This window comes from Rousettus aegyptiacus, unplaced genomic scaffold (assembly GCF_014176215.1).
Source record: "Rousettus aegyptiacus isolate mRouAeg1 unplaced genomic scaffold, mRouAeg1.p scaffold_m13_p_3, whole genome shotgun sequence".
Classification (NCBI taxonomy): domain Eukaryota; kingdom Metazoa; phylum Chordata; class Mammalia; order Chiroptera; family Pteropodidae; genus Rousettus; species Rousettus aegyptiacus.
The window spans coordinates 11,414,959-11,430,197 of NW_023416306.1; the positions used below are offsets into that span (position 1 = coordinate 11,414,959).

The 15,239-nt window shown below is 34.3% G+C and overlaps 1 protein-coding gene across 5 annotated transcripts in view; it reads right to left on the minus strand.

The window, feature by feature from the left end:
* Nucleotides 1–15,239, minus strand: part of CNTRL (centriolin) — a 75,430-nt gene that overhangs the window by 36,957 nt on the left and 23,234 nt on the right. For 4 of the 5 annotated variants that reach the window (XM_036218243.1, XM_016155929.2, XM_016155930.2 and 1 more), the window contains 7 exons: nt 14,354–14,579; nt 12,927–13,036; nt 10,625–10,819; nt 6,312–6,465; nt 5,076–5,296; nt 2,447–2,623; nt 589–723 (listed from right to left, as the gene is read on the minus strand). In XM_036218243.1, the coding sequence (XP_036074136.1) occupies nt 589–723; nt 2,447–2,623; nt 5,076–5,296; nt 6,312–6,465; nt 10,625–10,819; nt 12,927–13,036; nt 14,354–14,579 (1,218 nt within the window). Of the gene's footprint in view, nt 1–588; nt 724–2,446; nt 2,624–5,075; nt 5,297–6,311; nt 6,466–8,051; nt 9,640–10,624; nt 10,820–12,926; nt 13,037–14,353; nt 14,580–15,239 lie in introns of those variants that run through there. The other variant, XM_036218244.1, reaches the window with a different exon arrangement.

Consider the following 15,239-nt stretch of genomic DNA (forward strand, 5'->3'; position numbering starts at 1 on the left):
TTTAATTATCTGGAAAATCGTGTCCACCTGCTTCTCTTACAGTTCAGTGGTCAGGTTATTGTGACAACAGCTATAAAAATATTCTGGCAAAGAGAACCCCTCCCAGTGTAAAATGACTGCATTATTAGTAGTATTCTTTTTGAGAAGGAGACAGGAAAAACTGTTCACAAGAAGTCCTACTGCAATCCACTCTAGTTAAATTCCTAGATGATTACAAAGACATTTCAGTGGAAAAAGAAGGTACCATTCTGATAACTAGAGCTCAGTCTGGTGACAAATTTCTTCTAAGAGGAATGCAAGGTACTGCTTTCAACCATGAGTTTACAGTGTTCTCTGTTTACCACTGACACTGCCTCCATCTCTCCGCACCATCATAACACCACAAAGGATATGCATATTACTAATTTTAAAAACAATAGGCTCATAAGGGAACAGAAGCTCTGGAATTTTCCCCACTCTGAATTCTTTTTTTCTAATAATTCTAGTTGGTTCCTACATGTTAGAGCAGGTTGTTAAGTGTCTGACTAAGGATATCGACATCTTTGAGTGTCCCATGTAAGAATATATTCTGAACCCACAAGTCTCTACCTGCAGCTGTTTAAGTTGCATGCGGAGCTCATTATTTTCTTGGTTCCTTTCTTCTGAGAGCTGGGCTTTTCCGAGGGCATTCTTGAGAGCTTGCTTTTCCTTCTCAAGTTCTGCTTGGAGGGCTAACTGTTCTAACTATTGCCATAGAAAGCAATGGTATGAAAACACAAAATAGCAATAGTTTATGATCTAAAAAAGGCATAAAGAAATTTACATACACATGCAGTCCCTTGTTAGATATGGTTCTATAACATCTCATTTTGTTTGTACTCCCAAATTTAAAAGCCCACAGTAATCTTTTAACGTGTCTCTTTAAACTGTGTATACTCAAGGAAGAATAAGTATCAAAATTAGCTCAGCCTAGATTACACCAAATCAGAATCTCTGGAGGTGGGCCCAAGTACATCCCTTCAAAAGCTCTGTAAGTGATACAACAATTATTGCTCTCTTTTCCCTTAGACCGATATTTCTCAAACTGTGGTCACTTAAATACCTGCATCAAAATCACTTGATGTGCCTGTTAAAAATGCATAAGTTAGGCTCCATCTCAGACTTGATGGACCAGAATCTATAGTGCAGGGCCCAGGAATCTGCATTTAACAAGCTTTGCAAATGATTTCTTATAACTAAAGTGTACCAATCCAAAACCTGTAGATCACAGAGAGAAGAACCATTATGCTCCATATTGTCAATGTGTGGTTTGAAGACCCATCCTGGAAGTCCTAATGCCAAAGAAGGGAGTGTCCCTTCTAATACCAAGTGAGTTTGTGAAAAGGCCAAGCTGTTATATTTTTAACAAGACTTATGAGAAAACAAGAAGTACATTGGAAGTACAAAGGACAATGGATTTCAAGCTAAGGACTGGCTCAAAACTTAAAAAAAGAATTGATTTGAAAGGAGATGCCATCTAGAATTTTTATTTACTATTATTTAAAAATATGTATTTACTGTTATTTTAATTGTTTTCCCACAACCTCATATTTTTTGCTCTCTGATCTTATCAATTATAATTTTGTAAAACTTGGTACTCTTGAAAAAATATAATCTTGATAATTGGCAAGTGGTCATTTGATATCTGATAAGTAAAGGAACAGAAAATAATTACTATAACTATTTTTATTTTCTTTTCTAATCATCTGAATACTATTTTACATGAATTCCTAGGATTCAAACTATCTTATTTTATATCATTTTCATCCAATAAACATATTGACCATCCTCATGTTCCAGGCACTGAGAAAACAGATGCATCATTTCAGGGTAGTATTCCCTGACCACCCCTCCCCCACCACAGAACTGTATCCCTTTCTTTCTCCCACATCTGTTTTACCCACTGGACTGTCAGTTTCACAAGGACAGGGACCATGTCTGTGCTGTTCTTTACAGCATTCACAGCACCTAGCCTTCAATGGCCAATCAATAAATATTTACTAGATGAACAACTATTTATCTAATTTGCAAGTATAATTTAAATTAGCGGATATTTCACCCAACCAAAATAGGAAGTAGTACAATTTAACATCACTCAAAAGAGGTATCTTCAAGCTGCTTTGAGAAAGACTAGAATCTACTGAATTCTAGCTAGGCGCTTGCATGTTCATTATCTCCTATCCTCATCATAACCCATTTTATAGAATAGGAAGCATTTGTCAGAGACTCGGAGCCATGAAGTAAAATGATCTGTATTTGTTCACAGAGGGCTAGCATTTGAACTCAGAATGTCTGACTCCAAAAATGTGTCTTCTCATCACTCCATATATATTATATTAAAAAGTGTTTAATCTTACATTAAATTAAAGGAAGGCTGATATGTTAAGGCCACAGGCTACTTGCTTTCTAGACAGCTTTATGCTCTTACCTGGCTGAGCCTTGTTAGTTTTTCCAAGTCTTCCTTAAGCTGGTTCGCTTCAGCATCACGTATTTTTAGCTGAGCCTCTAGCTCAGCCTCATAGGCACTGAGATCTCCGTGGGTCTGCTGCAAGGATGCATTCACCTCATGCTGCTCTTGGAGGGCGCTTTCTAGCTCTGCCAGCTCCTGGAAGGATTCAGGGTATGTTTATACAAAACACTCACTGTGTGCTAAGCATCTGCAAATCATTATAAGTAACTTGAGCACAAGTAACCAAATGCTGGCCAGCCCGGCACAGAAAGTGTTCATTAGCAAATGATGAAGCCACATGCTGTGCATATCTCCACTGGAAGACAAAAAAAATCCTGACTAAATGTAATCAAAAAAATCACTAAACTTTTGTGTGATACTTCTTTTCTTAAATTAATTAATTAATTTTAAGGTGACATTGATTAACGAAATCTAGTAAGTTCCTGCTATACATTTTAACAGTAAGGCATATATATATTTACATTATGTTCACCTCCCATAGTTAATTTCTTTCTGTCACCACATATTTGACCCCTTTTCCCAATCTATGTGCCTAAATAGGTTAGAAGAAAACAATTTAAGGCCTATTTTCCATCAGACATTAGAATACATGTTTTCATATTATTTCACTGCATTTTTATAATTGTGTAAGACAAGATAGTATTCCCATTTTATAGATGAGGAACTGGAGAATGAATGCCTAAGTAAACGACATGTGGCTGTGTAGCAAAAAAAAACCATACAGTCAGAATATGAACTGAGGTCTCTGAATCCAAAGTCCACACTCTTTCTATTAAACCACAGTATGTTCATTTACCAGAAGAACAAAATGGGACTAGCACTCTCTAATATTAAGAATAATACAGTAACTTAAATGAGTCCTAACAATAATACGAGTAGATATTGATAAGCATACCTCAGTTCTGAGTCATTTTAGCTCATTTGTTTTTTAAAATTAAACATTACAGCTTTCATCTATTTATTTGGGATCTTAAAGCATTAGACCAAACTATTCTGGATGGAAAAGGGGGATCCTATGATGAGAATTTCTATAGAAGAGTTTCTCCGTGGGTGGTCAAAAGAGCACCAGGCATCTGAATCATTTGGGCTGCCTGGTCAACATGCGGACTACTTACATAACCAACAAAAGATCAGTGTCTACAGGACATAAAGAATTTCTACAAATTGTTAAAAAAAAGACAAACAATTCTATAAAAAAATGAGCAAAGAATATGAATAGGGAATTCACTGAAGAGGAACACTGAATGGCAAATAAATGAAAGATGCTCAATCTCTCCAGTAATCGGGGGAAAATGAAGTTAAAACAAGATACTATTTTATACAGAGCACAGAGGAACAAGTTAAACACACCATGAGGAAACAGACAAATCCAGAATGTGGGACACTCTATAGGATTACGGCCCGGACTCTACACACACACCATAAAAGACATTTGTGGCACAATTAGGAAAATCTGAATATGGTTCAGATATTAGATCACATTAGGGAATTATTGTTAATTTTCCTAAGTGCAATAATAGTAATGTGACATGGGGAAAAAATGTCATTTTTAAGAGATGTGTACTGAAGGGATGATATCATGATATTTGCTACTTTAAAATGACCTAGCCAAAAAAACAAAAACAAAAAACAAGCAAACACAGCAAAATATTTGTTGATTCTAGGAGAGCAAATAGATATTTGTGATATGTACAAACAATAGGATACTACATACATTATTAAAAATAAACAAAATAGAGCTCATGTATCAATGTGAATAATTCTCAAAAACATAAATATGAGGGAAGTAGCCAAAAAATATGTATACTATTGGACCTTTTATATAAATATTAATACAATGCAAATGATATTACATATTGCTTATTGCTTATGAATGAATGTTGCTTATGGATATATATTAATAAAAATACAGGGAAATAATAACCATATTCATGATTTTGTTACCTATAGAAAGAGGTACACAGAAGATTTCAACTATATCTGCAATGTTTTACTTCTTAAGCTGAGTTGTGAGTATCTGGTGTCAAATATTATGTTTGATATTTTGAGTCTGAGAAATTTCATAATATTAAAATATATTAATTCAAATTTCTAGAGCCAGCTCTGCTGAGGATGAAGTTTGAGAATCTGGGTTCTCATGTATGATAATATTTGCCAAACAACAAAATAGAGCAAGTGACATCTCCAAATAAATGGCAACAAATCAGGTACCAAAGGGTATAATTTCTAACAGTTTCTGTCTCATCTGTAAAATAATGTTAAAATTAAAGAATAGGAAAAATTATGTTGCACTTAATTTTGAGACACAAATAATAATATATGAATATTGAATACAGCATTAATAATACCTACAACTTCACACTCTTTAGAGTTATTTGATAACATCTTTCAGAAATAGAAATTCACCTAAAATAACTTCCCATTCTTAGTAAAAGAAAAATGATGATTCCAAAAAAACAAAACTAAATAGCCACGAATGCTTTTTGCCACTTATAACTGCGCTGTTGCTAACCTCCTTAGCTAACTTAATTTGGGCATCATCTACTTCTGAAGCTAAGAAAAACAGGGAAGAAAAAACAAATCATACCTTCCGCATATTTTCTGCATCTATGGCAACTATTTCCAGCTGGTCCCTCTCCTGTTCAACCTCAGTCAGTCTCTGCAGCAATGTCTCTTTCTCGTCCTGCAGCTTTCTGCACTCATTCTGGGCCTGAGTTGCCTGGCCTTTGACAGTTCCCAGGTATTCTTGCAACCCACTGATGACACCTTCTAAATCCTTCTTCAGGGCTTCATTTGCTGCTATTTGGCCTAAGACGAAAAGAGGGAAAGTAATAATGTATATAAGAAAATGCTCTCAAGATATATAAACGATTACTGAATTTACTCGCCTTCATAATTTGTTATTAGCTAAGAATGAAAGTCTAAGCTTCCAATTATTCCTACTTTCTTATTCTTCTTTTCAAGATATGATGATAGTTTTTTTCCCCTATTATCCATAGTACAGGAATGTTAAGCAGGTATACAATAAAAATAGTACATGCAGTGTACATTGCTAATAAAATGCTTAATTTGTGCTGTAAAAAGTTTAAAGCTGTAATTTCCAAATAAGGAAAAACGTATAGCAAAACTGAGTTCTTGCTGTCAGATACACAAAACAAAGCCATCCAACAAACAAGACTAATCCAAGAGCATAAACATGAAACCTGAAGACTTAAAAAAAAACAACAACCATATATTAGATATCTACTATATGCCAGGCACGTATGAATACTATCTCATTTAATCTTCCCAACAACTAATGATCGAGATAGAAATAATTTGTCCCAGGTCACACAGCTGATAATGGCAAAATAGAGACTGGAATCTTCTTTTTCCAAATGAAGGCTCTCACCACTACAACCTATTCATCCTCCCCTTCCACTATGATAGCAAAATCACAATTTAAGTCGGCACTACAAAAGCAGATCCTAAAATTCTTTCCATACTCTCCTTATCACGAGACACTGAATGCCTGAATATCAATGGTCCTTTTGCTCCTCAAAGGATTTTATGCCTTAGAAGAAAATCTCATGCCAGAGTTTATCATATACTGACTTCTTGCCTACTGAATGCAATGACCTGACTTACCAGGACATCAACACAACAAAATTAAACAAAAATTGTTTAATTTATTAAACACTTTTGAGTACTGTGCAAATATTTCCCTATCAAATACTAGTACTAAAGCATATTTATCTAATATCTAGATTAATGCCTGTCTGCGTGTCATCTGTCTTTTATTGATACTGATACTGATTTACCTTAAATCAACTTAAATTCTCACCTTCAGTAAGCTGTTGTTCAAGGTCCTTAATCTCTTCAGTTTCTTTAGCAATTCTAGAAAGTATCTCGTCCAAACGGCTTTCAAGTTGTATGTACTGTTTATTCATAATGTCGAGCTGTTGTTCTTTACCTCTTTTTTGAGCCTTCATATGGCACTGAATTGAAAAAAAAAATTTAAAAATATTAATCCTTAACATTTCTAAAGGAAGAATGGAAAATAAAATGTAACGATTTACATCTATTTTGTGTCAGGCTCTGTGTTGCTTTCATATGGGTAGTTTTCATTTAAATCTCATTATAACTCGATTTGGGAACCATCACCATTTCACAGATGAGCAAATTGAGGATAAAAGAGGTTAAGTGATTATTCCAAGGGCACAGCTAGTAGGTGATGTCGCCAAGTTCGGAGTTCTTTGAATTGCATTAAAATGCCTTTTTATAAAGGTTTCCAAGAGTTTATTGATCACACATAAAGAAAAAGGCTATATTCCAAATGTTAGCAAGGATTATATCTGGGTAGAAGGATTACAGATTTTTTCTTTATTTATGAGTTTTTTTTAATATTGCAACATTTTTATAACAGACAAGTGATATCTTTTTAATAAAAAAACATATTATATGTACTCTGAAAAAAAGTTTCTTAAGGGATAATAGAGACATGAAATGAAAACTTAAAGTTCATATTGATTTTCAATTCCTTATACAAAGAAACATTTTGCTTTTAGGTGCAATAAACTGGGAGCTGAGAGGGACCTCAAAGACCATGTAGCCCAGTGATTCTCAGGATGGAGGGCCCTAAGGAGGCACACTCCACTACTGCATATGCCCCTGAGGGATAACAGCTTTCACACACCCACACACCCTCCCACACCCTGACAGTAAATGCTTTACGAAGCTACTGGTAACTGAAAAAACAGAACTGTATTTCTCAGGCGTGCTGGGGTTAAAAACTGTAATCTAGTCTAACCCTTCCTTTTACACGTGAGAAAACTCAATCTCAGATCCATCACATGACTTGCTCAAGTCATTTGGAGACAGTTCATTTGGAAACAAAATAATTCCCCAAAGAATTTTTGCCCTCTCACTCACACCCTCAGGGCTCTAATCTGCCCCCACCCCCCCACCCCAACAAGATCAGAGGAACAGAACAATAAATCAAGAGGAAGTTATCAGGAGAAAGAACTATATCTGAACAACAAACTCCAAGGCTTTCAAGGCTAAGATCTATTTGATTATGAAAGAACATTTCTCAGTTTAGAAGTCTGCTGCCAAAGACAACAAAGAAAAGTCTCTTCATTCCTGAAGAACAAATGAATGGCAGCTAGATTGCAAGTTTTTAAATTTACTACTGGTAACACTTGATGGGATTTTCAAAACTCTTCTCCTACACTCCCAAAATATCTGTTGAAATCTTTCTGAAAAAGTAACTGCAGGTAACAGCTTAAATTCTAAGTAAATTTAGGATTTTGTGGCTTAAGAATTTTTAAAAACTCTTACATTCATACCTCTATCAATAAATCTTTAAAATTCACCATTAAAAATTCCACCGAAATCTATTTACATGCAGAACAAAAAATTGGTTTAAGATGCCCGTGATTTGCATTAAATGCACGGAAGCAAAAGCAGATTCTTCGATTTTCAGTACTGTGGAGCTCACAAAACAGTTACTGTAAAAACAGGAACTTACATCTGACTCCTCCTCCTTTTATGTCCTTTGTGCAGAGAAAGAAAATGATCCTACCTTAACTTAGAATTTGTCCGGTTAAAATAGAGCCGTTGAGAACAGGGAAATTGTGGGCGGACCGCTTTCTAATGTCTTCAAATTTCTGTGCACTTCCCTCTCTGACAGCCACATTTTCGTAAGCGCCTCCAAGCCTTTGTAACTTCCCAGCTCTTCAAACCACATTCCTGGCAGAAAGTGAGCGGCAGCCCAGCCAGTCCAATCACGGGCAGCCTCTACAAGCCCCACAACACAGGAAGCTGCGAGGACCAATCACACACACCCTTTGCAACAGATTGCTGCAGGCTAATTCCCTACAGAGGAGAGTTACCTTTTGCTTTCAGAAGGCATTGCCATATAGGGAAGAGCAATATAAATCTTATTATTTGCTCTTGTGACATATGTACTTCTAACTATGAACATTTTTTATAACTAAAATGAAGTGTGATTTTAAATAATACCTTTTCTTTGAAAACTAGCTAAATGCTTATGTTTGTTAAAAACCTGACTTATGCTTAGTTCTGAGCTAATTTTAAAAATAATTAATCTCTTCAGACCTTTAATTCCTTTGTGGGGACCGTGTCATTGTAGCAGCATAAAGCATGGGCTCTACCTCTTCTTAAAAGGGTGAATATGGGATATTTAAATGATAAAATCTTTCTAAATCACATTCTCATGTTTTGCAAATTATGTCATATAGATGCTGTGATAAAGTCGCCAATGTCATATAGATTCTGTGATAAAGTTCCTCACCATTATATGCAAAAAACTCAGCACAATGCAAGACACTGTTGGCACTTAATATATTTGTTTTTCACCATATCCGAGTCATATGCTGTTTTCTAATCTCTCAAGTTTTTACTTTTAAATTTTATTTGCTATTCAGAAAGATGCTTCATCTAATTAGGATAAATAAAAGGTAACTGAATAAAAGTCTATCTACATCTGTAAAAAAATATGCAGGGATCCCACTCTTGATTCTTTCCCTTTTGCTAAAATATTCATATTTGTAGCCTAAAATGAGGTACCTAACATTAGCCAATAACGGGACTTTGTGCAAATTAGAAAGAGATGTTCCCTCTGAGTGAACAGATTAAAGAGAGACATCTCTGGTGCTCACTCTAACGCTGTAATCTTAAGAATTAACCTTAGTAGTTTTAACAATACCAAAAAGGAACCTTAAATCTGGTTTGTATGTTTCATCCCCACTGACACAGATCTATTTTGGCTACCTTCAAAACGTGGATCTACTTCTTACTTTTTATCTAACTCCTTCCAATATATAATTCTTTACAGAAATATAGTAAGTATTAGACTCCCTGTCTGCCCATTATATCACTGTAGTTTGGAGAAAGCAAACACACAATCTCAGTTTTAATTATTCATGGATCACAGAACTGCAAGGGGCGGTAAGGGAGCTTTGGGTAGTGCCTATAGACCGGTTCCTTCCTACCTTCCTTTATGAAAGCATTCATAAACACAGGGCTGGCCCTTGGGGATACAGGTCTTGTCCTTAGGGGCCTCACATGGGGTGGCAGACTTTTGAACAAATAAATGCAGTAAAGTAAGATATTATTGACCATATTATACATATTACTTAAAATCTCTAATTTTTCATGTACCAAAAATACTTTAAAATAATCAAGACTACTTTTGGTTTCAATTTTAAAACTCTGGCTTTTGTTTTAGAAAAGACCTTAGCCTATAATGATAAGGTCACCCTTTTGTCAAAATAGTCTGGCCTGTAAAAATTATCTATATTTTGCTAAAATGTTTAAAGAAATAATTAAAAACTTGTCAAGTACCTAAAGCAATTATAGTACATGCCCTTACCATGTTAAATTCTATGATTTCTCTTGATCCAGAGATCATAAAGTTCTTTAAAAATAACATTATTCGAAGTATACCAGTAAAATATGCAAAAACATATTTACTTCTATATTACAAATATTGGGTAAAATATAAGCTATTAGTAAGGCTTCTCAGGGGAGAGACAGAAAGACAAGAACCTAACTCCATTATCTAGCCATCTGACCATCTCTGGCCACATTTTAGGAAGATATACTCTATAGAAATGTTTCCTTTTTAAGGACAAAACAAAACAATATGGAACAACACAGAGCTTTAGTGGAATATTTACATGAAGGATTAAAGAAGAAGTAGAGGAGGGACTTCAGCTCTCCTATCTCACCACCTGACTCTTAAGAAAAAAGAAAATAAGGCAAAAAGAGTAAAAGGGTAAGAGGTTTGGTTACAGCCTTGAAGCAGATTTCTCTTGATTTGAAATATAATGAAACTCAACCACTTAAAAAAAGATAAGTATACTATGCATTGCTCATTTTACTGAAAGCAACTTCCTTCAAGCCCTAGGTAATTATGTTTTAAACACACGCACCTATATTTTATATATAATACACATATAATCATATATATGTGTATATATATATATATACCATACACACACACACACACACACGCATATAATTAATGCATAAATAAATTTGTGCATTAAACTAAAAAAACTTTCAGAAAGAATTCTGGCTAAAAATGATGAACTATATTCTAAACAAGCCAAAATCTTTTCATTTACTTACATGTTTTGGGTCTTTGGAATCCAGGCTATCTATGGATGTTTGCAGGTCCTTGATCTCCTTCTGCTTTTCAGCAATTTCTTGCTTTTGCTTTTCCATTTGCATTTCTAGATCCAGAGCCTCTTGACGCAATTTATTTAGAAGTTGTATTCTATCACTCAACTGCTTGAAAAGAAGGTCTTTCTCTGCTTCTGAAATCTAATCCCCCCACAGCCCAACACACGATTAACAGAAGACAGCAACACTGATTTACAAATTTAATGAAAATAACTTTTACAATTTAAAGGTATTCTATGCTCTATCAGTTTTTTTATTATAAGTAAAATATGAAGTTATCTAGGCACTCCATCCATACCTTATACTTTTATGCTTATACGTTGAAAATCATTTCATAAAAGTTTATGAAAATTAATAATAGCATGGAGAAATGAAGTTGTCATTCTAATATAAGCAACTTATAAATTATAAATAACCATAGTATTAATGGTAGCTGACTTTATCTAGTACTTATCCTTGTTATTAGCATGTCAAGTAAATAGTGTAATGAAAAACTTAAGACTTTACTCATTTAAAATACCTATTTTTTCCAAGCATATTTTTGTAAGTATGCTTTTATTTAAAAACTATGTTTATTACTTACATATATGATATAAAATATGGTGTACAAAAAGATGGAAGTCATACACTCTCAGAAATTACCAATGTGTCATCAAAAAGTAAGCAGCTCAAACCCATGACATAATTACACAGGGAGAAAATTTAAAAAGGAAGTAGTTGATGTTTTTAAGTATATAAAAAGTTTTAGTTATTTGCAAAATTTAAAAATCTGTATTTCAAAATGATGTTAACTGCATGACTATCTACATGGCCAGTGCTATTATAAAGCCTTCTAGCTCCCTCCACCTCATTTCCCACTTTCAATCTATCTTCAAGTCCTATCAGTTCTACTGCCAAATTTTACGTAGCATCAGCCTTTCTCTCCATGTCTACCATCCAATTCCAAGGCATTATCATCTCTTGCCTGTACTAAACAATAGCCTAACAGATGTACACAGCTCTGTTCTTTCTATGTCCCTCATTTCGCTCTCTTGCAGTAGCAATAGTGCTCTTATAAGAACACAAATAGGATCAGCCACTTTACTACCTGAAGTCCTTCAAAGGTTTCCCATTATATTCAGAATAAAATTCAAACCCTTTAAAATGGTCTGTGAAGCCTGCCATAAACTTCAACCTATCTTCCACTATACTCTCCCTCACTTTGCAGAGGAATCTTTAGTTTGAAAGTCTTCACGCACACTGGCACTTCTGCATGGAATAAACTTCCTGGTTCTTTCCCATCCTTTGGCTCTCAGCCTAATTGTCACCTCCTCAGAGAAGTCTCTGTGGACCCCCGCAATCTAAATCATAGCTTAATTATTGCCTCTCTGAATTTTCTATTTTTTCTTACAGCACTTACGTTATTTAACTATATATCTCTTTTTTCATTTTACTTGCTTAATGCCTATTTTCTGTCCATGAGGGACTCATATTTGTTTTTTTCATTATTCGGGACCTAGCCAGTGACTACCATATAGTGAGCTTCCAATAAACTTGAGTATATTATGTATACGAAATCTGAAAGTAACAATACAGTTTATCTTTAAAAGAATCTACGATTTAGATTTCACGTTCTTGTTCTACCTACTACAGTATGAATGCAGTTATCATCATAATTTTGAAATACAGGTTTTTAAATGTTGCAAACAATTAAAACTTTTTATATACTTAAAAACATCAAATACTTCCTTTTTGAATTTTCTCTCTTTGTAATTACGTCATGGGTTTGATCTGCTTACTTTTCATGACACTTTGGTAATTTCTGAGTGTATCACTTTCATCTTTTTGCATACCATATTTTATATTATTTACATTTCTGCTTCTTATGTTTGATAATGTTCACAATATAGTAGAAATGACTTCTGGCTTTCAGTCTAGGTCCCGGGATCCTAAAGGTGGGGAGTGCTTAATTTAATTAGAAGAGATCTATCAGGAAGCAACTTCTTTGGGTAATGTGGGTGCTTTCATAATAAGAGAAGACCAAATATATCTTTTAACATAAATTATAAGTGATGTATTTCCAAACACTTTATAAAATAGGATGTCATCATGAATGAAAGGAAAATGTAATTGGAAAATGCTAAAATCATATTTGACTCTGAAATTCATTATTCTGTAATCAGGCAGCATTATTTTACATGGTTGTGAAGGGAGAAAACATTTTATTTTTTGCATTTCCTCTTAGCATTGCTCCTTTGCTTTTACATACTTTTTTAAGTTGTATAGCTTCTTCCAATTGTTTAAATTCTTCGGTAGCTCTTAAAATTTGTTGTTCTGCCTTTTCTATTTCATCATGCAATTCTGACAATCGAGTTTGTGCTGCAAATGTAAAACCACAGACATACAAGAAAAATCTTGAATTCTCAAATTTATACCAGATATTTTTCTTCACAATAACCTCCCCCAATTAAGTTCTAGATTATAAATTATATTCTAGATCACAAGAATAAAAAACTTCTTGAATAGTTTCATGATATGCTACAGAACTTTTACTTGTAAAATTCTTAACATAAAGGGGCCTTATTTGATAATTCCAACACTAAAGAACTCTTTAGAGAGAATAAGGATTTTATTGGTAAATATGCACTTACATATCACTAAATTATAATTAGACTCAAAGTATTAAAAAAACACCTGTGTTAGAGGTAAATGCTTTTATGGTGGGACTCAAGAAATTCACCACTGAACGGTCTATCTCAGCTGCAAGTGATCTCAAATTATTCTCTATCTTAAATTTCCATTTTCTCTCCCTCCCTCCCTGACTCCTATAACATGATGAGCACCTTTAAGTTAGTCTGCAAAATATCTGATTTATTTTTGCTTTTCCCCTCCAGGGCCTTGTATATATTATATGTAGAAATGGACAACTTGGTCTCCTTTCTCCCTTCTCCAAGTTAACCTTTACTGGCCTTCCATGGTTTCCATTTAGCTACCAACCAGGGGAAAATAAGCTGCTAATCTGATTGGTGAGAGTCCCACAACGGGCCATGATTACTAGTGGGATACGTGAATTCAGGTCTGCTTTCTCTTTCTTCCATATCCATGCAGCTGAGTGGGTAAGTGGATTCAAAGCTTATCACTGGTAGGGTCACTAAGTGCCCTCGAGGATTGATTTCTTTCTCTTTGCATCTTGCCAGGAGGTGGTAAGAGCCCTTGAACTAGATGTGTTTTGGGGGTGGGAGAGAAAGCTGAGGAGGTGGAGTGTGGGACAGGTTGGGAAAAGTCAAAGGCCAGCCTTAAGTTCAGGCCTAAGTAGAGTGCAATTATCTAGCTTATCCAAAGTACCGCTTTAGGTTTTGGCTACATGCATAGTAATAAAGTGGTACTTTACTTGCTTCAATATTTACTAATTATGCCTTTGAATGTATAGCTTCAATGTGAGAAAGACTTGTTGACAGGACCAGATTTAAGCATTCTTGTATCCAGTGGACATGCTGCCATTAAATTAGTCAGAAACCCCACTCCCTACCATAACAGGAATCATTAGAAAATAATCTGATCAATGAATTACTATTTTTATTTTGGACTTTTCATGTAAACAACTTAATAAATACCTTAGGCATGTTTAAATACAAGAATTACAAAACAAAATTTGCCTATTATTTTTAAAGAACTCAAAATAACTTTTTTTTAAACCTGCACTTATTTTTTTTTCTTTGTCTTCCAGTTGTACATCCAGTGGTGTATGGGCTCTCAAGTTCATGTGTTCATTTTTAAGGTGTTCCCCTTCATCTGGCTCCATCTTCTTGATCTCTATTGGCTGGGCTTTATTGATATAACTTTCTCTGGTGAACATATTTCTCTTGTATCTGGATTTGCCAATGTAAGGGCTTTCATCTGGGGTTTTATCAATTTCAACATACTAAAAACAAAATAAATTAACAGATTTATGGTTTAATAAATAACATTTAAGCAGTCAAGTGACATTCATTTTATTAGTGAAAGACATATCACAGAACTGCCTAAATATTAGTTCTACATTCACAGAATTTGAAAAATATATATCATTCTTTTATTCTTAATATACCAAAAAAGAATTAGAGCAAAACATGGTCTCAAAGGATTCTTCCTCCTATTGCTGAAGAGTTTTTACTGACTACTTAAAGAACTGCCTACAGTTATGTGATTTTTATCACTGCCTAATCTCTCAAATCAGAAATCTATATACTTTATTTTGGTTTCTTGGTTGATATATAAGTAAAACCTAAATCTAATAAATTTTAATAATTGCATTTCTAACTAAATAACATATGATATTGGTTGGAATCACTGGGTCTTAGAAGTGCTTTCTCTGTTGCAGTAACATTTATGGCATCTGATTAACTAAATAATGATAGATTAATACTGAACTCAGTGATTATTGAACACTGTAGAGAGATTACTATTCCATGGTTACTGAAGCAGGCAGCGTCCTTTTTCTGAAAGTTTAGATTTAAGTGAGCTGATTAACTACATTTTCGAGTGAGGTAACTGAGGGTTAGTTAGAAAGCTGCTTTCAGTTATGGCTATGGCTGTGGGTAAA